The sequence below is a fragment of the Porites lutea genome, chromosome 10 (assembly GCF_958299795.1).
Source record: "Porites lutea chromosome 10, jaPorLute2.1, whole genome shotgun sequence".
Taxonomy (NCBI): domain Eukaryota; kingdom Metazoa; phylum Cnidaria; class Anthozoa; order Scleractinia; family Poritidae; genus Porites; species Porites lutea.
In genome coordinates, this window is record NC_133210.1 from 21,785,561 (window position 1) to 21,812,986 (window position 27,426).

A 27,426-nucleotide genomic window follows, 5' to 3' on the forward strand; every position below is an offset into this window, starting at 1 on the left:
CTACTAATAACTAGACAAAGCCGTCAGTTACATTTTTAATAAAAAATATATAAAAATCCTTAAGAAATATTAGCACAAAAGTCGTAGGGTTCCAAAATTAATGTAAAAATTAACAGACAAAAACTTGAGCACAATATATATCGAAATAAGAATTACTGGCCTTTATTGCTAAGAATAAAACTGTTGGCGTATTCAATAAATTGGTGGTGCTTAGCTATGCTTAAAATAAATTCTTCTCTAGCCGTCTAGAATTGTTACGTTTTAAATTTAAGTAATAACTTGCGCCAGGTTGCAGTGTTACACAGTCCTTCTTCCTTTTTGTTCTTTTTTTTTTCATAAGGTATTACTTTCGTCCAGAAATGGCTCGATCATATTAGATATATAGATTATATTTATAGCAAAATGGTTTCAAGTTGTACAAGGTATGAGAAGTTCCTTTCCAGAAATGCACAATCTTCTTTTAACAGTTTGTCTGCTGTACATTTTCATAGAAGAGTTCAGCCAGGTTGACGTATTCCTAAGGGGAAAAATAGAACAAGTGACTCTAGTTTGTATATAAGACCAGTTTGAGCAATTATTTTTAGACGCTGATTGGGTTATTTTTATACTACTAACCTGCTCTTCTTCTGTCATCATCGTCTGCAGCTGTGAGCTTAGGCATCCAAAACTTGGTCTGTAAGATGGATCGCTTTTCCAACACTCCATCATCATGTCGTACCTTTGTCAGTATTAAACGATTCCATTATTACGTACTCTTAAAACAGTTTAAAACACTCCTCCAAAATATATCTTCTGTACTATAACACAGACAGTGACAAGAATGAACGGGTACCATTGTACTTACAGTGTTTGACTGATAAACTTCGGTCGTGACATGCGGTAACCGTTCTTTAATAAAACGATCATATCTTTCATGTATACGCCTGGAAAAGGATCACCTCCTAAAATAGAGTAAAACAAATTCTTCTTGGCAAAGATTTATCAGCAGTCAGGCGAAAATAAAAAAATCCTTGCAAATTTTGAATTTTTTAACTGTCCTTAAATTTTTCCCTTAGCATTTAAGGGCTCAAATGCCTGTATTGAATAAAAAGGAGATATGAGCCCCGTAATGCTTTTAAAAGGAAATAATAATTTACGACAGTTTGAAAATTTCAAAATTTACAAGGGTTTGTATGGAAACCTCTCAAGCGTGATTGGTTGGCAAGAGTTGTATTTCCCATACACATCCTTCTAATTTTCGGCGGCCTCTTCAATCGCTACTTTTGAGGTATACGGCTGAAAAGTTACAGGTTTCCTTATTTCGATATACTCTTTAAGTTCGTGCTAACAACATTTTTCAAAAGCCAACTGTTTTCGTGTTTACATAAAGCAAAAGGACTATTCTGTGCTGAAGTCATTTGACCATACACAAAATGTTCCTGTAGAGTTATGAAGAAGATATCAAACAGTTTCCACCAGGGAATACTTGCCAAAAGATTTTTTTTTGCAGGCATATCATTAAAACTGGGTTAGCCCAACTTTTTCAAGTTTCAATCCATTTCCATCCTTGCCATCTCGTGTTACAACAAACGTCAACAAAACGGTTCAATGCCTAAATAGAGTCTTAAACATCTGAAAACTGGACTGAAAACTGAAAACTGATTTTGAAAACCAATTCTAGTGAAAGCGTGAAGTAGCCCCTTTAACTTACCAACAGTGAAGATTTCGTATAGGACCACACCAAAGCTCCACCTATGCAAACCAAACGCACATAAAGTGAATTTTTTTGAATAAAAATCTATGGGTATTTTTCTTTGCTGAGTGTCCAGTTTTATGCTTGTTACGCGTTGGAGTTAAGTGTCGTGAAGGTTTCTTACATACAGTTCCTATCACACCAGTAGACAACACGTCTGGGTATATGATTGCTGATAAAGTAGGATGGACTCCTGAAGGTCGGAGGGCAAGAGGAAGACCGAAAACGACTTGGAGATGGACAGTCGAGAAAGACTCGCGAAACAAAGCTGGGTGGAAGAGCTGGGAAGTACCCAAAGCGGTTGCACAAGACAGAAAGCGTTGGTCAGACAGCGTGAAGGCCTTATGCGCCTACTGGGGCGATGAGACTTGATAATGATGATGATTGCTGATAAATTAAACGGAATCTCAAAATAGGTCACTGAATATTAATTACTTACACATCGCTGGCTGTTGTATACGCCCCGCTGCCGATCAAGGCCTCTGGTGCTGTCCACTTGATTGGAAGGCGTCCCTAGAATATAAAAGCTACATTGGCATATCTCCTAGAGATTGAGCTTCAATATTCCTAATTTTTAGATGTTAGTGAACTAACCGTCCCCGCCTCCCAACCACACCTTCCTGTCCAAGAGGACCAAGAACGTGGCAAATGGAGTTTTCACTCACAAAATTTAAAAGTTTAGTGCTTTGGTCCTTTTCAATGAATTCAGGATGAATTAATATATCACAATTATGCCGATCACTGATATCCCAAAAGGGAATAATACACTGCCGTTAAAAATGCGTACACAGTTTCTTGTTTGTTTCACTCATTAAAATAACCGTATTACAGGATTTAACTGAGCCAGGAATTGAAATAGCAAGGAAAATTTACATACCTCATGAGTTCTAACATATATATCTTCTTCCTGCACATCCCTGGCCATACCAAAGTCAGTTATTTTACACACCTCTCCTTCACCGACCAATACATTTCTAGCTGCTAAATCGCGGTGGATTATCTGTCAAATAATCAAAATTATGGTATTAAAAAAGAGTCTTTCCATAGGCCTTTCGTTTCTTGTCCCAATTCTTTGCGTCCAGAATTTTACTTTACACGCATTATGTGCAAAGGCACTAATTGATGATTAAAAGAGTAGTTTCTTTATTATTTATTAATAATTATTTTAAGAAACACGCAAGTAAAAGCTAACCAGATAATGTTCCCACGTTTCGGTGACATCATGATGCCATTATCAAGGGAATGGAAAAATAAAAATGCGAGTTAAAGTGCGCTGTCCCTGAGGACCTTTTCAGCTGGCAGTGCTTTAGAGTGCTGAATAAATTCAAGAACAAATTTGACCGCCTCGTTAACGAAATGCTTTATATCAAACAATTAAGACTGCCTTTTAACGTGCAAACGGATTCAATCCGTGCTCAGGCCTTTTTCTATCTGTGTTCATTCATGCAAATTCAGAGTACTTTAACTCCTTTTGAACTCGCATTTTTATTTTTCCATTCCTTGATAATGGCGTCATGATGTCGCCGAAAGCGGGTCGGAAGATTATCTCGTTAGTTTTTACATGTTTATGTTTCTTTATCATTATTTTTTTCAAAACCTACCCAGATGCTTAAAAGTGTTTAGCTGATTTACCTTTTTCATGGACAAATACTCCATTCCATCACTTATCTCCCATGCGAACCTCAGCAGCTGCTTCGAAGTGAGGCTGGTGATAGGTTTGATTGACGGGTCACTGTAGTAGTTATCACGCATGCCTCGGCTTTTCCTCAAGTAACCAAGCAAGTCACCAAACTGTGCATACTCGACCACAACCAGGGGACGTTCTTTCAAATCAATGAAATGAGATTTACTGCCATATTTTTTATATAACCTGATTTGGCAATGCAATTTTCTGAACTGGTTCACGTGAGACTGTGCGTGTCGTCATGATGTCACAGTCAGTGTCAGCCTTTCACGCAGGGTCTACTGTCCAAATTTTGTAACATATAAACGCGGTTATGCAAAATTATGTAAAGTTCGGCCAGCAACTGTCTTATAAGATACGATTATGGATACACAACAACTAAGGGTTATACGTCCTTGACCCTTCATAATTTTGGCAGCCCTAGTAGGTATTTGCTTGGTCATTGTCAGTACATAACTGTTTTGAAGAAAAGTTGAAACAACATTTTTTTAGTTCTATAAGCCAGTTATTATAGAGAGAAACAGCTCTTTCTGTGAGAGTTGTTGTGTATAGTGTTGTACTGACCTTCAGTTGTGACACAGCCATAAAGCCGAATGACGTGGGGATGAGGATCAAGGTGTTTGAGAAGTGACATTTCCGACAACAGGTCTCGTATTTCCCTTTCAGACGCACCTTCTGATAAAACAGAATAAAATACACAGCATTGTCAACCTTTTGAACTGAGGTATCCAAGCAATCTTTGTCATGTTATGTGTGGTAAATGGATGGTGACAACGGATAAAATATAAATTTACGTATAGTTTTGTTTCGCGTAAAGTTGCACATGAGTCAAATGACCTTTAATGCTTTTCACTGCCACGACAGTCCACTCGGGTTTTCCAGGTAAACTGAACGCCAAACCACGTGACACCACTCCAAATGAGCCGTTCCCAATCTCCTTTTCCACCTTTAGATTTGATCGTGGTATTTCCCATTCAATATCTCCAAAAAGCAGCGAATCTATTTCAGAATAAAGCGCCTCCATCGGAGCGACTTCAAGGGAAGAGTGCCTACAACAAAAAGCAACAAGATTCCCAAGAGCTTACTAGCACCTAGAGCACACTAATTATACTAATTGTATTGACATACACACAGTCAATCACCACTTATACCATCGGACATGAAACAGGATTTTCATAGAGCTAAGGAATATTAAAATCTCGAAGGGTTTTAAAACGTAAAACGAAGACTGCAGACTATATTGTTTTCATGCAAATGAGAACGTGACAACTATAGTCCTATTGTTTTCTAACCCTAAAAACAATAGTCCGCAGTCAGTCCGCAGCCTGCTTTTACACTTCCCTGTTTTAAAACAATTTCTTTTTGCGTCCTAATATAATTTACAGCTAAATAAAGGCCGCTAAAAACCTATAAGAACTGAAGAACTGCGACTGTAGCGGCGATCTCAAAATAAAATTGACTCTGCATTCACAAGTTCAACGAACTCCGGTGAGAGAGCGAGTTACGATTTCGTTCCCAGGGAATAAGATCTCTTTTCATACTCACAATTTTATATTAACAACTGTTAAAAAAATACCGTGGGTAAAGAATAACTCAAAGAAACTTACGTGTTGATTCTGTCGGAAGCATCGCCTGAAATCATAAATTAAAATGTAAGGATATCAAATAAAAAAACAACATGAAAAAACTAAATACATCATGGAAATAATAAATATGGATATTTTGTTTGTGCTTTTTAAAGCCCCGTGCCAACGGACGCAACATTGTTGGATGTTACATGTTGCGTCCGTTTGCACACCCTGTTGGATGTTGTTGCGTGTTGTTGCGCAAAGTTTGAAACCGGTCAAACTTTTCAGCCAACAACTCCCAACATTTCTTTTGTTCCGTGATCGCCGAAGCGTAGCGCAACAATGTTGGATCCGTTTGCACAGCTCTTCCAACATTGTTGGGGCCACGCACGCTCATTACGCATGCATATGGTTTACAAAGACTTATGGGTTGTATCCTTCCCACGATGCAGTGCAGGTCCCAACATTGTTGGGAGTTGTTGCATCCGTTTGCACACCACTGCCAACACGCACTCAACAACTCCCAACATTGTTGGCGCAAGAATGTTGGGAGTTGTTGCGTCCGTTTGCACGCAGCCTAAGGCTCCAACAGAAAGCTTGTGAGTATTTAGCAGTATTTTCAGGAATACCACGCTTAGGCATTCGACAACAACAAAAACAACTCTCGTTATTTAGGTATGGGTGGTTTACAGACTGAAAATAACGTGCTAAAGCAACAGCTTCACGTTCATACTTAGCTTTTATATCACATGACTAATTGCAGGCTGTTAAAACTTTGCTTGCCGAATCGTCAGCGGTGCGAAAAAATATGATCATGTAACACCACTCTTAAAAAGCCTGTCTTGGCTGCCTGTTAAGGGCCACTTGTATTATCGATCGCCAAGCTATTATGGCCTTCAAATGCATGACCGGTCACGCCCAAAATATCTTACATCCAATTTATTAGCCGTGAGCAAGTTCGCAAACGAACAATTCGGAGTACTGGAGCCAAAAGCTAAACATCTCCCTTTTCAGAACAGGCTCCGGACAGAAAACTTTGACTACAGGACTATTTGGAACAATTTAGAAACTTCTCTTAAAATTAAGGCAATCTGTTCATATTTTGAAATCTCTTATTAAGGAACCAGTTTTTAGATAATTTTCCAAATGCTTCTTAGTTAAGTATATTAGTACTACGTTGAGCGTTGTAATTAGTTAAATGTAATGCTTGTAAAAAATAATTGTTCCTGAAAAGCCCCTTTGGGGAGGAATTGTAATATTCTTTCAAATCCCCCAGAGGTTTACACTACCCACTTATTGGACTTGATAGTTGATTACCAATTAATTGGCACAATTAATCAAAGAACCTGCAAGAGTTAATGTCAAATCGCAAACTCTTATTGATATATTTATTACAAGGAAGATAATATTTCTCATTCAGGAGTATATAATTATGCTTTCCATTTAAAGCGACCACAATTTAACTTATGCTGTTAGAGAAATTGGTTTACCGAGGGGACAACCAAAGTTTATTCACTCGAGGAATTTTAAACATTTCGGTAAGGAAAATTTCTTAACAGATCTGGAAAATGCCTCATGGCCTGATATAAGGGCCTATTTATATGGAGTGGGGGACCCCGGTCTAGTGGGGTTGGTTTCTTTTGTTTTCACGCTCTGGGGGACACAAAACAAAAGAAACCTACCCCACTAGACCGGGCTCCCCCACTCCATGCAAACAGGGTCTAAAAAGCGGTATGGAAATGATAGTGCGTGGAATGCATGAAAAAATATATTCTTGAATGTAGTTGATAAGCATGCTCGGAGAAGAGTCATGCGAGTCAGAAATAAACCTACTCCTTTGTTAAATTCTCAGTTAAAAGAGGAAATGTATGAACGTGACTGACTAAAGAGCTTCAGAAAAGCGGCGGCCAGATGATTGGAAGGCATATAAAACTAAAAAGTTAACGGTTAACAAAAAAGTAAAAGAGACAAAGAAGGATTATATTACAAACATCAAATCAAAGAAGCCTCTGGTAACCTGAAAGCAACATGGAAAATTCTTAACGACGTAATGGGTAAGAAATCAGACAGCACAAAGACAGGCGGTGTTGGACAAGGTCCGAAAGCGCATCATGGGAAAAAAATCAAAAACGGCTCATTTGCATCTGACCTTCGCTCTGCCTGGTACACAGATAAATGATTTGAAGACGGAAAATTCTGGGCTCTTATCGGATCCCGAGAAAATCGCTGAATGTTTAAATATTTACTTTACAAACGTTGGTCCGAAACTTGCATCTGACATTCCTACGGTGGAATGTGATGTAAATTCAGTTGATTCCCAACAGCGTGTAAAATCTACATTTGGACGGAATGAAGTCACGACCTCTGACTTGATTAAAAAGCTGCAAGAAGTAAATGTTGCAAAGGCGACTGGTCATGATAACATCCCAAATAAGATTTCAAAAATAGCGGCTCCTGTTATTTCTGAATCGTTAGCCAACCTTTTCAATCTTTCGATTACTACAAATACTTTTCCAGATCATTCATGGAAAGTTGCAAAGACCGATTTCTGTCTTACCAACTGTTGAACAATTAGTTTATGAGCAGATGTACACTTATCTTACAGAAAATAACCTTATTCAGCCTCGTCAATCTGGGTTTAGATTACTTCATTCAACTGTTACTGCGCTGCTAGATATGACAATTGAAATCAATGGTGTCTTAAGATTGATAGAGATGTGAACAGTTGTATTATTTTCCTTGATCTTAAGAAGGCATTTGTCACTGTTGACCATATGCTATCTTGTTAAAAAAAACTGACTATGCGGTGCAGGGTCAAACCGCTGCTTCGTTCAGGTCTTACCTAGAAGACAGAAAGCAATTTTGCATGGTAAACGGAGTGTCGTCTGTTAAGAATCGTATCGTACGTGGAGTTCCACAGGTCTCTTTATTAGACCTCACTCTTATTTACATTAATGACTTACCAAATTGTTTAGATCACAGTCTAGGAGGTCATTTGCGGATGATACAAATTTAACGTTCTCTGCCGTGGATTTGTCGGTCCTTCAGACTGAAATGAGCAACGACCTTAATAGAATCTTTGATTGGCCTGCTCAAATAAACTCACATTGAATATTCTAAAAACAGATTTTATGGTGATAAGTTCTCGGCAGAGAACTGCAACGTCAGATGGAAATATTTCATTGCGTGTAAATTGTTTAACGTTACAACAAGTCGAAACTACAAAGTATCGTGGCCAAACTATCGACCAATTTCTTACTTGGAGAAATCATTTTATTTACCAGCTTTTCTGGACACAGGCCTGCCCAGAGGAAATACGCAAGAACGGGACTCAGGTCCCAAAGTGTTAGACAAAAGGTGGGATGTGGCATTTTAATACTCAAAAGGATCAGGCCTTTAGTTGCTTTGGAGCACCACATAAACGTATACAGTTCAGTAGTAGAGCCTTATTTTACTTACTGTTGTATTGTTTGGGATAGTGTTGGTGAAACGTTAGCAGGCAGTCTTCAAAAATTGCAAAATAGGGCCGCTCATGTTATTACAGGTGCTTCTTGTTCAAAACATTCAGCTGATTTTCGGCATGAACTTAGCTGGCTTTCACTTAGATTATAGTGAAACGAGACAACATCACATGGCATTAATGATGCTTAAAGTAAATCACGGTCTCTGTCTCTCTTATTTGCCTAACATGTTTGACGTTAATACAAGTCGGCTCAGTTATGACCTTCGCTCTTCTAGAATGAATCTTAAAGTGCCAAAGGCAAGGAAAAACTATTTTAGGAATAGTTTTGCTTCTGCAGGTCTTAAGCTCTGGAATTCTCTCCCTTCCAGTTTAAAGAAAGTGACTTCTTTTATACAATTTAAGGCTAAGATCAGGTCTTATATACTATCTACACAACTTCCGCAAGCATCATAATTTCAGTTGTATTATTAGGTTTAATGTTGTGTGCGATCCTTTCTTAGTTTAGTTTTTAGACATATAGCTCTATCTCTATGTAAATTAATCAATGCACGGCTTTTAGGTAGAAGAAGTACTTTATTGTGAAGTTATTTGATAAAATTACCGTGGGTAAATGAAGTGTTCACTCATTCACTCACTCATACGTAGTCCTACATAGCCCTACATAGCCCCACATAGCCACACACAGCCCCTACACAGCCATACATAGCCTTACAAAGCACTACATAGTCTTACATAGCCATACATAGTCCTACACAGCGCTATGTAGCCTTACATAGCCACTCTAAGTAGCCCTACATAGCGCTATATAACCCTACACAGCTTTACTTGGCATTACATAACCCTTCATTGCCCTGCATAGCCACACATAGCCCTACATAACCCTACATAGCTATAGCCAAGAGAAACGTGGTTTCACTTTTATACTTACCTTCTTTTCGTTCTCTATGTCTTTTCACGACATATCGCTGAATGACAATAGCACAAACCACAACTATAGCCAACACCACGGATATAGATATGTATTTCAAAAGTGAACTGTCTTCAGTATCTGTTTCAAGAAAAGGGCGGGTGCCAATGTTAACGAAAGGCCATTATACCTACTTAAGTAAGACTGTTTTTGTCACAACACAAACCTAATTATTTACACAAAACCGAGTACATTTCTCAATACAGAGTAGTAAATTTTTAAGATTAAAAGAAATTACAGTAACACGAAAAGCTATCCGTTTTTCTGACAATGTAAAGCTATCCAATATGTGACTCTCCACTTAAAAGATGGGCGCAGTGCAGTTTATTCCACTATAAGAGCGACAAGTTCGATGCAGTCAGTCAAACATTTGTACGGTATCCTTAACTTTTCCCTTTACTATACTTATATTTATATATATGGTTCTTTTTCTCACCCGAAGACTTCGGAATTCTTGACTCTTCTGGACCTGTTAGCAAGCAATAAGTAAAGCTGAGTTTGGTATGAAGTTTTGAGAAAAAAGAACACTTACTTGACTATACCGCAGAACAGTCCAAATGCGCGCAAAAAGAAAGCAGCAGTTTAAGCGTACTGTTCTTGCAATACCTTAAGTACCGCCCTGAAAGTTAGCTGGATTTGATCACAGTAATCCCAAGTTCAAATTCTCGACCACGCTTGTAAATACCAGACTGGTTGCTTCTATGTATGCTGCAAATGCATCCATCCAGTGTGAAGGACCCACCTCGGTCCCACTCAGTCAAGATTATTGTTTCTGTTCGTCTCGCACCACTTGTTCACTAGGTTAAATAGATGGTGCTATCCAATTCATAACACCATTGGTTTCCCTAATACTTTTGAACAACTCTCTCCAGACTACTCGCATGTAGCAATAAGTTTCGGCTTACCAGCCTAGCTCGGACACAGGGAAAAAAGCCTTATCAAAGACAAAACGTTCATTACTGCCATCTTAGGATAGGAATTATCCATTTTAATGTATTTAAAATACATCTGTAAACTTTTTCCGTGCAATTCCAGCATTTTGCTTTTAAAGTGTGTTTCTTTGCTAAACAAGTATAACTATTCTAAATTTTAATATCCTTTGCATTGATTTTTGAGATTGGTTAATGTCTATTCAACAGTGCAAGGGTTATTGTTTCAAGTAATGTACGTTTTTAGTCTTCGAGTTGCACTGTTGGGCTTTCTAAAATCAATATGTGAGTGAACGATGGAGCTATAGTATATTATAACGCAAATATTACGTGTTGTTTTTCTGCTTTCTCGGCAGTGACGGATCCAGAGCTTCACAAATTATCCAGACCCTGAGATAAGTGGGGGGGGGAGGGGGGGTGGGGAGGGGGGTCGGTCTCAAAATTCTTTTCGGCCCTTCTGGCCTCATTTTGGTCTTAAAATAGGGGGCGGGCCCCCCGGGCCCCTCCCTCGGATCTTCCACTGCCCGGTATCTTGTTTTAGTTTTGTTTTGTTTTGTGTTTTTTACTTTCCTAGTGTAATATAATCTGGAGGTAAAACAACTGGATTGTGGCAAGGACAGCAACTCTCAACATCAATTACTAAGATATATCAAACATGTTCGATTGATCGAAACTTCACTGAAATTTACCCAGATAATTCGAATTCTGGTTCTTGTAACTCCACTAGGATGCCATCCCATTAGCTTTTCTTGTTGTGTAATCCGTAAAAACTCTTAAACTTACTGTCACAGTGATTATGATTGGTGCGACAGACATGTTTTGTCACAAAAATGCAAAATTACAGTATTTCCTGATGAAATAAGTAAGTTTCCACCGTACTATACACTGAAGTGATGCAAAATCAGTCATTAGCAATTGTTGATACGGAAAATTGAATATACAATCGATGCCGATAACTCGAACCCTCGCTAACTTGAACTGTTTTTTGTTGTTGTTGTCAACCCTTCGCTAGTTATCGGGGTTCTTCTGTATTACAGCATTCAACACTGAGCGAGAAAGCCTTCATTTTAATAGCAGGTTCATATCTTTTTTCATTTGCAAATCATAAGTGTTTTCTGCCCCAACATTAGTGCATCATGAAATAAAGTATTGCATATTCTTACCTACAGACGGCGTTGGCGGTGGATCCTAGAAGGAAAAAAATGAAAAGCATCGTCGTTAATTAAGAGCTGACTTAACGGTTACTGTTTTAAAAATATCGCTGCTCATCACCATAAAATGGTGAACAAAATCATTTTTCAGTTTATCTCACTTCCTAACAGCAAACACAACGTTCAGATTTCTTTGTTACTTATGGCAAAATATATAGCGAGCCAACAAATTATTGGAACCCTTTTCTACTCTTTAAAACAGCCGGACGGAATAACCTTCATTGAAACTTAATCACATCGACTCAAAGGCGCCAATCTCGTAGGTAAATAGCACAAAATGTCCCATTGCTTTTCATAAGTTTCTCCTCCGTTTTCCCGTCGAATAGTTTTCAAAACACCCACAAACGCATCAAGATATTCTTAACTCAACAACACTTCGTTTTGTGATAAATTTTCTAACAAATCACTTGATTTTGCAAACTTTTGAGATTTCGTTACCAAGTTTGGATACACTGTAACGCAAGTCCTCCTAACGTGATTGATAATGGTAATTGAAAGTAAGTTGAGTTTGATCGTCCGGGTGAACGTAGTCCTGAATAGGACTGTTGTTGTTGACAGTGACTGACGTTTCGACAACCTGTGAGGTAGTCATCTTCAGAGTCAAAGTGAGTTGTATCACGTCAGTTGATGGTATTATACTCTGGTTATTGATCTGATTGGTCAATTACGTCGTAATGTTATTGGTCGTCTGTCAGTTAAGCCGTGATGTTATTGGCTATGAAGACTCGTAATCAGTAATTGGTGAGTTTCGATCCGTCTATTGTCACAGTTACACAGTAGTCTATTGTCAGTCAAATTGTCAGTTCTCCAGACGTTCTCTCGTAGTCAGTTTTGCTTGATCTCGTCAATAAGTCGTTTGTACGGCGCTGGTAACTGTTGGCTACGATTCAGTGGCGTTTGTTCTAAGTTAGTAAACCAGCTTTCTAAAGTAAGACGTTGATAGTAGTCTGTAGAATACGTTATACATGTCGCAGAGTCCCAGTCAATTTGATGTTTCGTCTTTAAGTGGTGCTCAGCAATGTGATTGTTTACGTCACCATTCCTCGTCGCTCGTTTGTGTTCGGTCAGTAGCGTGCTTAGGTTTCTGCCGGTTTCACCAATGTAAGAAGCCCGGCAGTCGCAGGATTTGATCTTGTATACTGCTCCCTGTCTGTCCTCCGGTTTGTCTTTCGTTGTCCTTGACATTGTAAGCAGTCGCCGTAAAGTGGTTATCGGTTTGTGTTCAACACGTATATTGTAAGGTTGTAAGATGCGTGCAATAGTTTGGAGTGGAGTGAAATTTGGTCAGAAATCATACGCATGATTTCAAAATCAAACGAGCGCGCAGGGCGAGTTCGATTTGAACACGAAGTTCAATTACCACTTTATTACAGCCTTTTTGAAATCACAGAATTCAGTCAGTACCAATACTGTATTTTATTGATCAAGAAGCCGGTTTGTTAAAAAGCCGAAACAAAAGGGCTTTTACATCTCATTTTGTATTCGAAACAGAAATGATGCGATATAGAACAAAAATGGTGCGATTTAAAACAGAAATGATGCGATTTAGAACATGAATGATGCGATTTGGAGTAGATGCGATTTAGAGCAGAAAATGGTGCGATTTAGGAATAAATCACATAGCTTATAGCCAATCAGATTGCACGGATAGCCAGTGATTTCAAAGTGGATGTAATAAACATGAAAATATTTTCCATGTGTGTAATTCAATAAAGTTCAAAAGTTCTAAAATATAATCGAGGTTTCTTGGCTTGTTTTATGTTTGTATATCAAAATGTCAATCCAGCCGAACAGTTTTGTCCCGTGCACTATGAAATTAAAACTTGAATTTGTACAAGGATAATCTGCATTATAACTTAGTCGTCTTTTAAATTCCCCGTAATAAAAAAATAAGCGGAATTTTTAGGGCACCTTATGGGGCCAGAAAGGATTACCGATCTGACAGCAAAGTGCAAATTGTTTGGTTATCTGAGCATAAAGGAATACGATGTCGAACGATGTGTGTCTTGTACACACTTTCTAATGGCTCAAATTGGATGGATACAGTTAACAGAGAAAAACAATGATAGTTCAGTTTTTTTGCAAAAAAACTATAAGATTGTTTTTTCGTACCTCAACCTTGAGAGTAAACCAACTTTGTAAAGTCGAGGGGGGACGACCATATTCGTCAACACGTAACTTCACACCATAATCACCAGCATCATCACGTTGAATATTGACAAGTTGAAAGGCGATGTAATAGTCTAGCTTCAGATCTCCAACCCAGTACAAACGCTGGGACTTACGATACTCCGGACGCTTGCTAACAGTCGTATTTCCATATAGGTCTTGCTTAAACGTTATCAAGAATGGGTACACAAGTTTGTAGGTTCCATTCCAAGGTCCAAACTGGGCCTTTAATTTCCGCTCTTTATGTTCCTGACTGATGTTTAACTCCCAGGTGAATGTTTGGTTTGATCCTGTCGTTGCATTAATCGTTATTTTGTCTGGCCCAGAAACAAAAGCTAATCCATTGGCTTTGATAAACACTGAAACAAAAAGCGAAAGATTTATGGTTATAATCTGTCAGTTTATTTGTGACACAATTCGAAAATGTTGAGAGTCTTTATGAGTTCCTTCTGACATCGTTCTAGTTTTGCTCCGATTCAGAATCGCATCACTATAGTCGATTTAATTTCTATACGATCTTCGATTCATCAACAGCAATCGCCGCGACTTCGATTTCGTCGGAAATACCAATAGCTCTAGATCTATTACTGGCACATAAACTATGCAGAAAACATCCATCCACAACACCATCCTTCAAGGATTTCGAAGCATAAACTCAGTCTTTGATAGTCTGTCTGTTTTCTTCCTCCAGTCTTTGGCTTCCTTACTTTATATTTGTGCTTTTCTGGCGTTTTCCTTACTGCAATACTACAACTATAAAACGAGTACGATATATATGTACCTGGATTCGGGTTAGCAAACATTTATTAATTTCTTTCAACTTCGCCTGTCTTAGATTGTTTACTGTGTTGTGTGCTTAAGTTTTATTTATTTATTTATTTTTTTGGGGTGGGGGGGGGGGGGGGTTGTCTCGTGGTTAAGGATTTGTGTAGAAGTGGCTGTAGACAGAATTTCTATCCAATCCCCCCCTTCCCCCCCCACCCCTCTTTGGTTTTTTTGTTTCGTCCCCACCCTCAATTCTCTCTTTAACACAAATGACAGTTATTTGAAATCAGTGCGAGCCTAAAGCTGGTTCCGCTAAAGCTGGTTCTTGGTCACCTTGAGAAGTTTCCCGGGGAGCATCATGTCAAGCTCTGAAGTGGGATAAAATTATTGCGATTCGCATAGTCTGTATCGTCCAATATCGTTGTTATGTAAGCCTTAACCAGGCAATTTTTGGTTCTGTTCACTCAACTTAAAAATTTCTAGACTCAATTGACACCGGTTTGAAGCTTCACGGAGTCAGATTACTAGATAAACATTCTAAAATTTGCGTCGTTATAAATTTGGACTCGTTTGAAGTGCTTCTAGGAACCACTAACTTACTGCACGACGTCAGATAAAGGCTTTTAATCGGACTTTGAATGATTATTTATTGTTTCAAATTTCCAAGTAGTAGAATGAGTTGATTTTCTTGCTAACCTGGTTATCAAAACTCAAGGTATATATATTTCCCGGTTTAATTCACCTTTAATTTACCTTAACATTTGAACAATATTATAGTCTGTGTTTGTCTAATCTACAAATCAACGCAGCTAAGTTCATTGTAAAATAAGTAGAAACCAACTAGAAACTACCCTACTTTAGCCATCCCACAATAACTGTAATTAATTTGTTCTACTTATTTCATTACTTCAAAGTCTTGTATCTTTTATTAAAAAAAACTCTGTTTTAGTCCACCCTTTTCTGTAATTCGTAAACAAAATATTGTGCTTCTGTAGTATGCAAAACAACTGAAAAATAAAAAAGGTATTGAAGAGAGATGCGGATACTTACAAGCCATGAAAAGCAGAAAGGTGGTCTGCGAATTCCAGAAGAAACTCATGACTTGCCTACGAGATTAAAAGTTCTGGTTCAGTCAAAATAATTGAGGTACACATGTTGAAAACCACGTACATATGCAAATATAGTTAGCACAACACAGAAAACGAAAACCACGTTTGATAGCTTGCCAAGAAAATACTGAAAGGTATCATACATACAACGAATATTACATGTATATATAAACAAGTGAAACACAAACAATCAGCAAGAAATCTGCAGATCAGTCACTGAGGGAACTGTAATGACGGGAAGTGAGATTCAACAGGGAGGGAAGTAATTTGGCTCAATAAAAACTTCTATCGAGAGATACCTAAACTCCTGCCAAATTAAAATACTGAGCTAAAACATAAAAAGTGAAACATTTCGTTGGCAGCTTGCTATAACTTCAGCAACCAAGCCTAGCACCATCCTAGTTTTAGAAAACGAAAACTTACTTGCCACATGAATGGAACGCACTTATCTACTTCTAACGAAATACCCTTGGCTAATGATCGTCTGAGTCGAAAATTAACCAAAGCTTTTCAACTTAAGCAAAACGGTCTTTTGTCTGAGCTAGTGTAAAACAAGATCAGATCTACATCAGTGTAGACACAAACAATTACATAGAATCTACATTCTCAAAGAGATACAGTTATCAAACATACCTCCGAGACCCATAAATTTTCTTGTGTTAACACCTTTGCTTGTGATTTTTGTGATATTTCTGCTCCTTTTTGGAGTTTAGAGACTGGAGTGACGACATATACATTCAAGCATTTTTAACTGAAACGCTTGATGGCTGAAGAATGGGTTTTAAGACTAATGATTGTACCTTTCACCCGATTCCACGCAAAATTGACAATTATATATTAAAAAATTCTTAACCGACCCATTCTTCATACATCAGGAGCCAAGCTTCGAGTTCCTTATAGATTTCAACTTTGTTGACTGGCTGACCAGTCTTTTACTTTTGGCGGCGCTTTATCCTGGAGTTCGTGGCCAGAAGAGGTCAAAAAGTCTGTATCACTCCCTTCAACCTGAAAATAACCCGAAAGCGCAACCTCGCTCTTCAGCAGTGGCTGAACTCTTTGTTTTTTAAGTATTCTAGACATATGAAATATGATTAAGTATTAAGTATTACTTAAGTATTAAGTAATATGATTTAAGTATTCTTTACACATAAGCAGGAGCCAAGAAATACGATCGGGGCCAAACGTCGAATTTTTGATGAGACGAACCAAACTCTAATTTGGGTCGACCTAAAGTATTAAAAAGTTATTAAAGATCGTTTGTTGGGTAAGACGTAGAACTTAGGACGAGCTGAACCAATCACCTGAATCAGACTAATAGTATTCGAGATCTGTCGACTGCTAGATTTTCGTTGAATGACTGATCAGGCCTTCGTATTTACATTTAAAACATTTTATAAGCCTATTAGGGGCCGACCATTTAACTCTTGAGGGGGGGGGGGGGGGGTGGGTGGGTGATTTTGAAAAAAACATTTCTTCAAGTGCTTGTCGGAAGAAAAAATTGCATGCAGCACAAATGTAATAGAAAGCTTATGGGAAAAAAAGGGAAAAAATATCCTGCCCACCAGATTGCTTGCTAGAAAAAAAAATTCTTTATGACCAGAAATCACCCACCACCATCAACCCCCCCCCCCCCCTCCCAACAGTTAAATGGTCGGCCCCTTAGTAATACTTCTGTGTTCATCACTCTATTTTTCCTTATTTGAACACACTTTTCATTCTCATTTCTGAATCAATCAATCAATAAACAAATTTATCATTAACAACGCTAGCCACACATAACATTAAGCAAAAGCTGATTTCCAGGTGGGGCGTAGGCAAACGTACATTTAAAAAATAGAAGCAACATGGTGTAATTCACAAAAGTTAAAAATTTCAGAGAATTATAATCAATTACGTAAAAATTTCCACTGTACAGCTAGTTTTACAATATATGTTGGTGGGAGTTTTGAAGAATAATTGATATGATCGAGTTAAAAATATTCACACAGTCATACAAATTACGGAATCATGAGTGATCTAGCAGAAGGCAAAGAGGCAAGTTTGCTTTTAAATTCGGCAGCAATAATTTATTGTGATGTTTTTGCCTCGTAAGAAAGATTATTCCAGAGTATTGCACCACTATACTTAAAACTTCCGTCTGAGGAAATTAGTCTTTGGCCTTCCCAAAGTGCTAGATCAATTTCAAGATTCCTAAGATTATAGTTGATGCTACTATCGTTGACTTTTGTAAAGGAGGCTCTCAGATGGCGGGCAGAATCACTGATCAATGAGGTTTTTGTACATTAGGGTAGCTTTTACATGCATATGTGAGCGCCTGGTTTCGAGGTTTCTCCATTTCAAATTATCAAGCACATCTATCGATCTAATATATGTCATACGACAAACCCGTACTGACCTTACCGGCACGGTTTTGAATTTTTACTATTTATCTTTCAGTTGCTTTCCACAAGTATATCCCATAACGGCGAACAGTAATCAAAGTAAGGTTGTACAAGGTTACAAGAGTGTAAAGTGGGACTAGAGGTTTAATTCTTTTTAGAGCTCCTATACAAGCGCACACCTTTTTACATTTTATACTCAATGCCAGTCTCAAAAGTAAAATCCCTGTCACAGTCAGCGTCGACCAGTCACTCAGGGAAGACTGTCCAGATTATGGCACATATATGTTAAGTAATAACTAGCAACGGTCTCGTAAATTACGACAATGAGAAGAGTAAGAATCTTAACACAACTAAATGTTATACAGCCTTAGCCCTACAAGCAAGTATTTGCTTGGCTACTAAAAGTATTGCTCTGAAGGAAAGTGAAAAACTACATTTTTAGTTCTATATGTACGCCATTAAATAACTTATTAATAATAATTAATAATCATTCATTCATTCATTCATAATTCAATTCAATTTTCATTCCAGTAACTTTATTTACATTAAAAATGTGATATAAATTCAAACTTCATAACTCTTTAGCAATTTTACAACCGATTTTGTCTTGAAATTCAAAGCTTAAGCGTGAGATTGCGTTTAACAGTCATAGTCTCTCGAGATTGTGCGTTAACATTTCTTCCTTTCTTTCCGTATCCCTGATTCAATCCTTCTATTTGCTTTACAACTTGAAACTCATAAGAAGAAAAAAATAAACGCTAAAAAAACGACGTTTCGCAGTCGTCACGACACCATTTTTGAGTTCAACATGATTAGAACAAACTGCGAGATATGAAATAGTTCATAATAATAACAATAATAATAATAATAATAATAATATAATAATTCATTTCTCACAGTTTATTCCAATCATTTTTAACTTGATAATAGTGTCGTGATGACTGCGAATAGTCGTTCGTTTTTAGCGTTAATTTTTTGTTGCTTATGTATTACCAAACCTCTGCTTATAATCCTGGAACTCAGAGGCAGGATATTCACAAAGCAATCCAAGTTCCCTGGAAAGGTAAAACTAACTTCCCTTACATCCTTTTGAGTCTCTTGCACTTAATCTTACAATTACATTGAAAATTTAATCGTTAATTATTCTTGTTTATATACGCCAACTTGCATGTTAAATGGGGCCGGCCTCCCCTAATGGTCTTCCTTCTCTTCCAGTGACCAACACGAAAGCTTCGGCTACTTTGGTCATTGTGCACATATCATCAAATTTGTATATTAATATATTTATTTTTCATCATTTGTTAACCTACTGATTCTTATACTGTATCAACTTGAATAGTGCGAAATAAACTTGAAACTTGAACCTTGCAGCATAACCTCAGTACAAACGACGACCTCGTCAACATCTACAATAAATGCCTTGAGATCTGTCCATTGTCCATCTGTCCTTGTTTTGCTAATGATATAATAATAATAATAATAATAATAATAATAATAATAATAATAGTTAATTTTATTTAACGAGGGTAACACGGGACAGTACTTCAACTGAATAACTAGTGGCCCTCAAACTAAAATTATAAAACAAAAATTAAGTGACAAAATACATATCGTTAACGAAAAAGAACTATAAATATATGTATGGATAAGACTTAAAAGAGTAAAAAGCTATATTACAATTATAAAATATCCTTACAATGAATATCTACAGACTATAATTACAATAAGAATACAGCTAGGATGGGTGAAGCAAAAGGAAGGTTGTGAAATGCCGGATTTGTATCTCGTTAAAAAATGACTATAAATAGCCTTTCTAAATGAGGTTACACATGTTCCTTTCTTAAGGTCAATGGGCAGAGAGTTCCAGAGCCTGGTCGCGGACACGCTAAAAGCTAGTTCTCCCTCCCTCAGATTCGCGATTATATCTGGGGCAGACGAGGTTTAAGGCACTGTACCGCCCACTGCGTGTGTGTAAATCTGCATTGCATTTAAGAAGGTCATACATGTAGCTGGGGCAGTTTCTTTGGAGGCGCTTATAAGGACTAGCGAACACTTATTGAAATAAATCACATATGAACTGCGGAAATGAAATGAAATGAAGAAATGATCGTCGCAGTGAATGGAATTTATGTAATTGCGTAAAAGAAGCCTGAAAAAAATTCAGGACTTCAACGGGTTCAAACCACGTTGAAGTCCTGAATTCTTTACGCAATTGCATAAATTGCGTTCACTGCGACGATCAGTTCTTCATTTTCATGTCCTTGTTTTGATAGGTAAAATTTCCGATCAACAGTGCTTTGAAAGAATCGGGGATCGAAGCGGAATCATTTGAATCTTGATATTCATGATTCCTGTCTTTTCGCCTCAATGATTCATAACTCCCGCAAAAATTTTCTTCCAGATTCATGATTCACAAAGACTTTTGATCACCAATTGACTTGATGATTTTAATAATAATAATAATAATAATAATAATGAATAGTTTATTAAAACTCTCTTGCGGTAAAAAGAACTGAATTATCGAGTACATATTACAATCTTAAGGCACCTATTATCTAGAGTATAGTAATTTACAGTTATAACAATGATAATAACAATTGAATCACTTAAAATATTTAAAAGTAAAGAAGTCCTCCACTCTCTTTGTTCTACAGATCGGCATGTTCCGGAAAAGATAAATACTTTTGTGTTTTCTGCCTTAAGGTGTAGTTAGGCGTGTCCAGAAGTGGGCTGGGAAGTAGGTGGTGCAGAGGGTGGCTGGGGGACTTCATTTTCGCCATATATTTGTAGCACAAGTGTACTCTTCTATCATCTAACCTATCTAGTTTACCTAACTGTAAGGCATGAGCATATGACTCTACCTCGGGGTAGATTATGTTAAGCGCCCTTTTTTGCACTCGCTCTATGGCTTCGGACAGGTTTCCCAGTGGCAACTTAGTCTTGTTTTGTTTAGTTTCTTTGGTGTTCAAAATTCTGCTTCAGACTCGATCTGTATCATCGTTCGTTTGGTCTAGGTATGGAATTTTTTCGCAACTGAACATAAATCACCAGAGTTACTGGAGAAACAAACCCGAATGCACGAATTACATAGGGGGGTCCGGGGGCGACGCTACCCTGGAAAAAAAATTTTCAAAATTGGATTCTCGGAAAGGCCATATCCTGCTTTCCCTCAAGATCGAATGTAATTAATTCATACGTGTATTTCGTTGAGCTTTTCTCAGAGTCTCGTTATTCATGATTCCCGAGCCGAAGTACAAAGATTCATGATTCCCAAGTTTTTAAAACAAAGATTCATGATAGATTCGTGAATCTTTTAAATGTTTTGTAACTATGATTCATGATTCAGGATTCCGCTTCTACCGCCTTTCTGAAATGTATTCTTTGGGCAGTATTCCGTTGTAAGGAAGAAAATCTTTCCTTACGAGTATTTTGATAGTTTTGGCAAGTTTTTAGGAACAAAGCTGTCTAACGAATTTGCATTTTTCAGCTCCCTAGAAGTGATGGCATTTATCAACAGGATTATGATCATGCACAAACTGTATTTAAAGATTTTTAATGTCAATCACTGGGAGACTACCATGATTTTTATATGAAAACAGATGTTCTTTTGCAAGCTGTGTTTGAGAATTTTCCAAGAATCTGTTTTAATAATTGTAAACTCGACCCTGCACATTTTACACGAATCCGACTTTGAGCTGGATCGGCGCTTGACTGTTTAAAAATGAAAAATGTAGAATTGACTGGCCTAACAACGTGTATATCTATATCTTGAAAATGCGATACGAGGAGGGCTCAGTATGATAACACATCGATATAGTGAGGCTAACAACCCGATCTTTACGGTTACGTAATTCAGTCACAGTATTTGCCGCGGAAAGGATTCAGATGGCTTTGGGTAAAAAGAGATTGATCAATTGAATTAATGTGGCTGAAGACAACGCTACAGTGCCCACAAGAATTACATGAACTACTCACTAATAACCCCCTCACTCCAGAGAAAATGAAAGTCAGTTCAGACATGGTTTCTCACTACTGTCAAAAAGTCAAGTGAGTTTTGAATTTCAAAGAAGCTCCAGTGGAAAAATTGGTTTCTAATTGGGTGACAGGGAAACCTACCTTCCACCCTACCAAAATTTAATACTTTTCCTGGAACTTGGTATGAACCTTTCCGAAGTTCACCGTGTATCGGTTTTTTTACAGTCTCCATGGTGGAGAGATAAAATCGCTTCTAATATAGAGAAGAGAAAGCAAGTTGTAAATGAAGTTGAAAAGAACTTTTTCAATCTACTCCACAACGAGGGCGTTGGAAAAACGCTTGAAAACCTGCGTTGTAGAGTGAAAATTGAATTGGTAACTAATGAGAAGACTAAAGAAGCTGACCAAAGCACCATCATTTGTTAATTTCAAGATCATCACATGACATCGGAGCAGTCCAAAGCCAAAATCTTTCATTGTCTTAATCGTCCAATCTATGCTGGTTTTTCAATCTCAGAGATATCAAACGTTCTGATGTACAGCTTTCACTACAACTTCTCGGTTTGCACATGACGTCACTAAAATTCAAACTTGCAAACTATCGATTCCTCTGAGTTGCTACTGCCCTTAGCTATAACAAAAACTAAACACCTTTATTTATACAATTTTCGGTTTGAAAGGGTTCTTCATTTTGCGATAGAGCCGCGCTTGAATTTTCAGCCTTTTGTGTGACGCGGCATTTAGCTGGCGGCCTGGAAAGCTCTTCTGTAGGTTAAGAATGTCACCATTTTTTTCAAATTTTGCTTAATATTGCCTGTCTCAGAATAAATACCGTAAAATTCCGAAAATAAGCCCCGGGGCTTATTATATTTTTCAAAGGCCCTTTTTGAGGGGCTTATTTTTGGAGGGGCTTATCTACGGAGGGAAATTTGCGTTTCAAAATCGATTGGACTAACCTTATAGTTTAAAGTAAATTTACCGTTTTTGCTTTGTTTTACTTTGTGTTTGAGGGCAATTTTCCAAGTACACGGCCCCCGGGGGCTTATATTTGGAGGGGCGATTTAACGGAGGGTTTTTTACGTTACCGGTTTGGGGGGCTTATGTTTGGAGGAGCTTATACATGGAGGGGCTTATTTTCGGAATTTCACGGTATTACTTTAATCTTTATGAGTTCCTCGAGGGATGAGCTCACGCATTTGTAGGAAAACTCAAAAACAGTTATTGACAGATTTGTAAGTAGACTGGTTAAACTAATGCCCCGGATTTAAAAATCTCATGGCCCCTCGAATTTCTTGAAATTCACTGAAAGATTGGACACTTCAATCGTTCAATTTATTCTTATTACTTTTTTAGTCATCACTCATCGCTATGATTCGAATGTGAGGAAAAATTAGATGTGATTCGCTTCTGTGGGGGGGGGGGGGGGGTTAAAAGTTTACTCATGTGAAAGTAGACCTTTTGCTGTTCGTTACGAGAAAATACGCAATTATTTGCATTCATTAACGCCAAAAAACGAACATTTGTGCATAAATCAGATTCAAAAAAGGATTTTTGCATTTTAATCACCATTCAATAAAATGTAATATATAGATTTAGCCAAGGCCAAAAGCGAAACTCTCGAGGGATGCTTTAAGAAATGTCTTTCTCAAGTAAGTAATTCAACTTTTGCCGTAAGCAAAAAGCAAACTGAATAACCGAATAATCGCTGAAGTCATTCTTTACATTTTTCCTCATTAGCGTACGACTTAACTCAAAGAAGCCGTGGCCGTATATACGAACTAAATTCAAAAGTTGAAAAAGCTGATTAGCTCAAGCAACTTGCCCAATTTTCAGTTTATTACAAGCAATATTGAAGGATATATCAGCCATCTAAAACTGCGAAATTGATGGGTGACAAAAAAGTTAATGAGCCATACATTCTTTGTAAAATTTCGGGTTTTAAAAGAGAATTTCTCCGAAACCATTCGGTATATCGGGCTCAACTTTCAGAGATAACTGAAATTATTATGCTCTTTCAATATTCAGAGGTTTTATTTTATTAGCTTCATCAGATAATGATGAGCATATGTTAATGAGGAAGAAAATGTAAACTTCACCTTTAAAAATGAACCTGAGCCAGCGATCAATTGAAAACCAAAACCTGGTCAGCGCATAACTTAACAAAATACGTCTCCGCTATGAATTGTATACCTGAGCCCGCAATACAATCATTTGACACTGATCAGCGGATAGCCTTTTTTGAAAGTTGTCAATTGACCATATCATGCATGTCCGACAGAGCTGAACAACGTCGGCGCATGCGCAGAGACGGGAGAGGTCTGGGATCTAAACTAGTATTGTTTGCAAAAGGATTTTCAAAACATCCTCACATTTTGGTGATTTCTAAGGTGGATTCTGAATATTTAAGGTTCCCATTTAAAGTAAGGGTAGATTATTTCATACTTTATTCAATTCTCGTTTTTACCTTTGTAATTTTTCTTCGACTTTTTTCTATGAACAAAAGAAGACACACGAACGAAGCGTCCCCGCAGTAATAGTACCGTTTGCAAAAGGATTTTCAAAACATCCTCACATTTTCCCGATTTTTAAGGTGGTTTCCGGATATTTAAGGCTTCCATTTAAACTTAAGGTAGATTATTTCATACTTAATTTAATTCTCATTTCCACTTTTGTTATTTTTCTTCCACTATTTTCTATGAACAAACGAAGACACAGGAACGAAGCGTCCCCGTGCTATAATAGTATTGTTTGCAAAAGGATTTTCTAAACATCCTTATTTTTTGGCGACTTTTAAGGTGGATTCTGAATATTTAAGGTTCCCGTTTAAAGTAAAAGTAGATTATTTCAAAATTTATTAAATTCTCGTTTCTCCTTTTGTAATTTTTTTCTACTTTTTTCTATGAACAAAAAAAGATGTAAGGACGAAGCGGAGAACAAGGTTTTTTCATTCGAATGTATACATGTTCAAGCGTAAACAGAAATGAAAGACAGACTATCAACATGTTATCAGTTCTAAGAAATCGTCCGGACATCTCATATCAGTGTCAGCATTTATGTTACATTTTGATATTTATCTTTATTTTTCCTTGAATGATCGCCTTTTAGTTATTTCCCTTGTTACGTCTTGCTAGGTTTCACTATAAGAACTGTAAGAACACAAAACAATCACTGAGGTTTCGAATTCTCTTCTTTCTTCCAAACTTGTTTCCCTTTGTGACTCATTCTTAGCTCAGCTCACAAAAGGGCCATTATAAATTTTTGTACTACTATATGACAACAGGCAAAATTAATGTTGAAACAGGGGTAAATGGGTAAGTAATCCAGTCGATGCCTGCTGGTAAAAAATATCAATGACTTGAAATTCCCTCAAAGCCTCGTTGCAGGGAGAGGCACAATCTGACTCTTTATAAACTGCCATTTTATTTTTCTTGAAGTCTAGATCTTCATTTCTTGATTCTTCTGCTTCATTCAAACCTGTTATAAGTGGAAAACTTATAGTTAATACGAAAAACTCACACAGAGTAGAACCAACTTGTGATTGTTTCTCAAAACTTCACCAGCTTTAAACTTTAAAAGTTTATTCATTAATAAGCTTAAAGGTGCAAGTTAAATTTTAAACAAACTTAACCGAATAAATACTGATTCTACAGCTCGACCAGCACCTCTAAGCCGGTTAAAGCTATATGTACGAAAAAGCTTCTTTGATCGCACTAAGATTTGTAACTAAGTTTATGACTTTCAAGACTTCTTGTGTCTGATGGTATCATCGCGCTCAAAGCCGGCTTTCTTACCACCAAGAAACGGTCAAAAACTGTTATCGCTCGGCTACATTCCAAAGATTTGCTCCTCCTTTACCACAATAAAGTAATATTTAAGTAAATCGTTTACGTACCATCGAAGAAAAGTCGCCCAAACTCCAGCACATTAATTTCTCAGACATCTTTCTGCAAACTTCTTCAACGATCAAAACAATGAAGGACCTGGCCGGGACGGTCAAAAGCATTTTCCTTGATCCCTGGTTTACGACTTGAGTTGCATTTCTAACGTAATCGTAGAATTTCTCCTTCGTTGGCATTCGCAAATACGAGTTTAACAGATGGTCAAAGATGGTCGGCTCAGATGCATGAATTTTACTTCGCAGGAGTGCTTGGAGCACCGGCTATGCTTGGTAAACAAGTGATGTCACGGACATGCGTAGTACGTTATTCTGCCCTGTCTGCATGTCCCAATACCAAGTTAAACACAGATATTATATGCCGCAGACCGACTCCTAGCTAGTATTTAAGTGTGACATTTGACATCGGTTGACATGTAGTGCATGTACAAAAGGTCGCCGGGCGTACGCTGATGTCACAACCAAAATTTTTCGGATGGATAGATTACCAAAAAATTTTCTTAGCAATAGAGTGCTTTCACTCACGTGGCCAGCATATATGCAAATTTATTGGAACAAAAGAGAGCGTTTGCATAAGAAAAGAGTTCAACTCCCAGAGGATTGGTTTGGGACTCCAACATGGCCACCGTTTCATTGTTTTGGGACACCAATATGGCCGCCGTGACGTCAAGTGAAAACACTCTATAGGGTTCAGCTCGAGCGCACTTCGCGCGCGTGTGGAGCTCCAAATAGCCGTTAAAAACCAACAACGCTTGTCCTGACGTAAGCTCGGTGAATCGACGAAACCAGATGAAACGATCACACAAAAACTAAGCGACGCTAACGCGATTGCGGAGAGTTCCCAACCACGCATGCAACCACCGAGTAAAGGTTGCGACGGCCAGATGGAGATAAAACATGTTAACGTTTAAGTCGAAATCATAGCGCGGCCCAACCGAAAGCTGAGAACCAGCAGTGGGTGTGAATGCAAAACAACAGTCGGTACGTCTCGCAAACGCCACTAAAAGCCAACAACGCTTGCCCCGAAGTAGACTAGGTGAATCGACGAAACCAGATGGAACTATCACACAGAAACCAAGCGACGCTAATGCGATTGCCGAGTCCCAAACCATGCGACCGCCGAGTGACGACCGGCTGGAGAAAAGACATGTAAAGGTGTAAGTCGAAATCACAGCGCGGCCCCACCGAGAGTTGAGTACCAGCAGTGGGTGTGAATGCAAAACCACAGTCTGTTCGTCTCGCAAAAAGAAATGCCGCCAAGCTGTTGTAGGTGATTCGAACCACGGAGTATAATAGTAGAAGAAACACGCACACAAAAGCCACGGTCATCGCCAAGTCGAGCGTGCCGGCAAGATTGTCGGCCAAAATTACGAGGAAGCAGGGATCGAACAGAAGCCAAGCGTAAGCCAACACAACGAAGGAAGAGAAAACTTGACCGACAGCAGAACGGCAAGAATCCGACGGTAAATGATCATGAATGATCAAAAGGCTAAACGAAGGGAGTGGCCGCCAGGAAAGCGTTGTTTTAAGCACATAGAGCTGATGCAAGCAAGGCTGAACGTGTTCGAGCCACGGCCC

General features: G+C 38.0%; 1 protein-coding gene across 1 annotated transcript in view; it reads right to left on the reverse strand.

Moving 5' to 3' along the window:
- The window catches only part of LOC140949659 (uncharacterized), a 38,960-nt gene continuing 11,534 nt past the window's right edge, over positions 1 to 27,426 (reverse strand). Inside the window, exons 5-19 of the mRNA XM_073398808.1 lie at positions 25,309 to 25,427; positions 13,667 to 14,116; positions 11,507 to 11,531; positions 9,851 to 9,883; positions 9,376 to 9,495; positions 5,024 to 5,048; positions 4,254 to 4,465; positions 3,981 to 4,091; positions 3,365 to 3,555; positions 2,610 to 2,732; positions 2,172 to 2,245; positions 1,691 to 1,731; positions 845 to 941; positions 616 to 718; positions 1 to 517 (exon numbers count right to left, since the gene is read on the reverse strand). Of these exons, the coding sequence (XP_073254909.1) occupies positions 461 to 517; positions 616 to 718; positions 845 to 941; positions 1,691 to 1,731; positions 2,172 to 2,245; positions 2,610 to 2,732; positions 3,365 to 3,555; positions 3,981 to 4,091; positions 4,254 to 4,465; positions 5,024 to 5,048; positions 9,376 to 9,495; positions 9,851 to 9,883; positions 11,507 to 11,531; positions 13,667 to 14,116; positions 25,309 to 25,427 (1,781 nt within the window). The 3' untranslated portion in view covers positions 1 to 460. The remainder of the gene's footprint in view (positions 518 to 615; positions 719 to 844; positions 942 to 1,690; positions 1,732 to 2,171; positions 2,246 to 2,609; positions 2,733 to 3,364; positions 3,556 to 3,980; positions 4,092 to 4,253; positions 4,466 to 5,023; positions 5,049 to 9,375; positions 9,496 to 9,850; positions 9,884 to 11,506; positions 11,532 to 13,666; positions 14,117 to 25,308; positions 25,428 to 27,426) is intronic.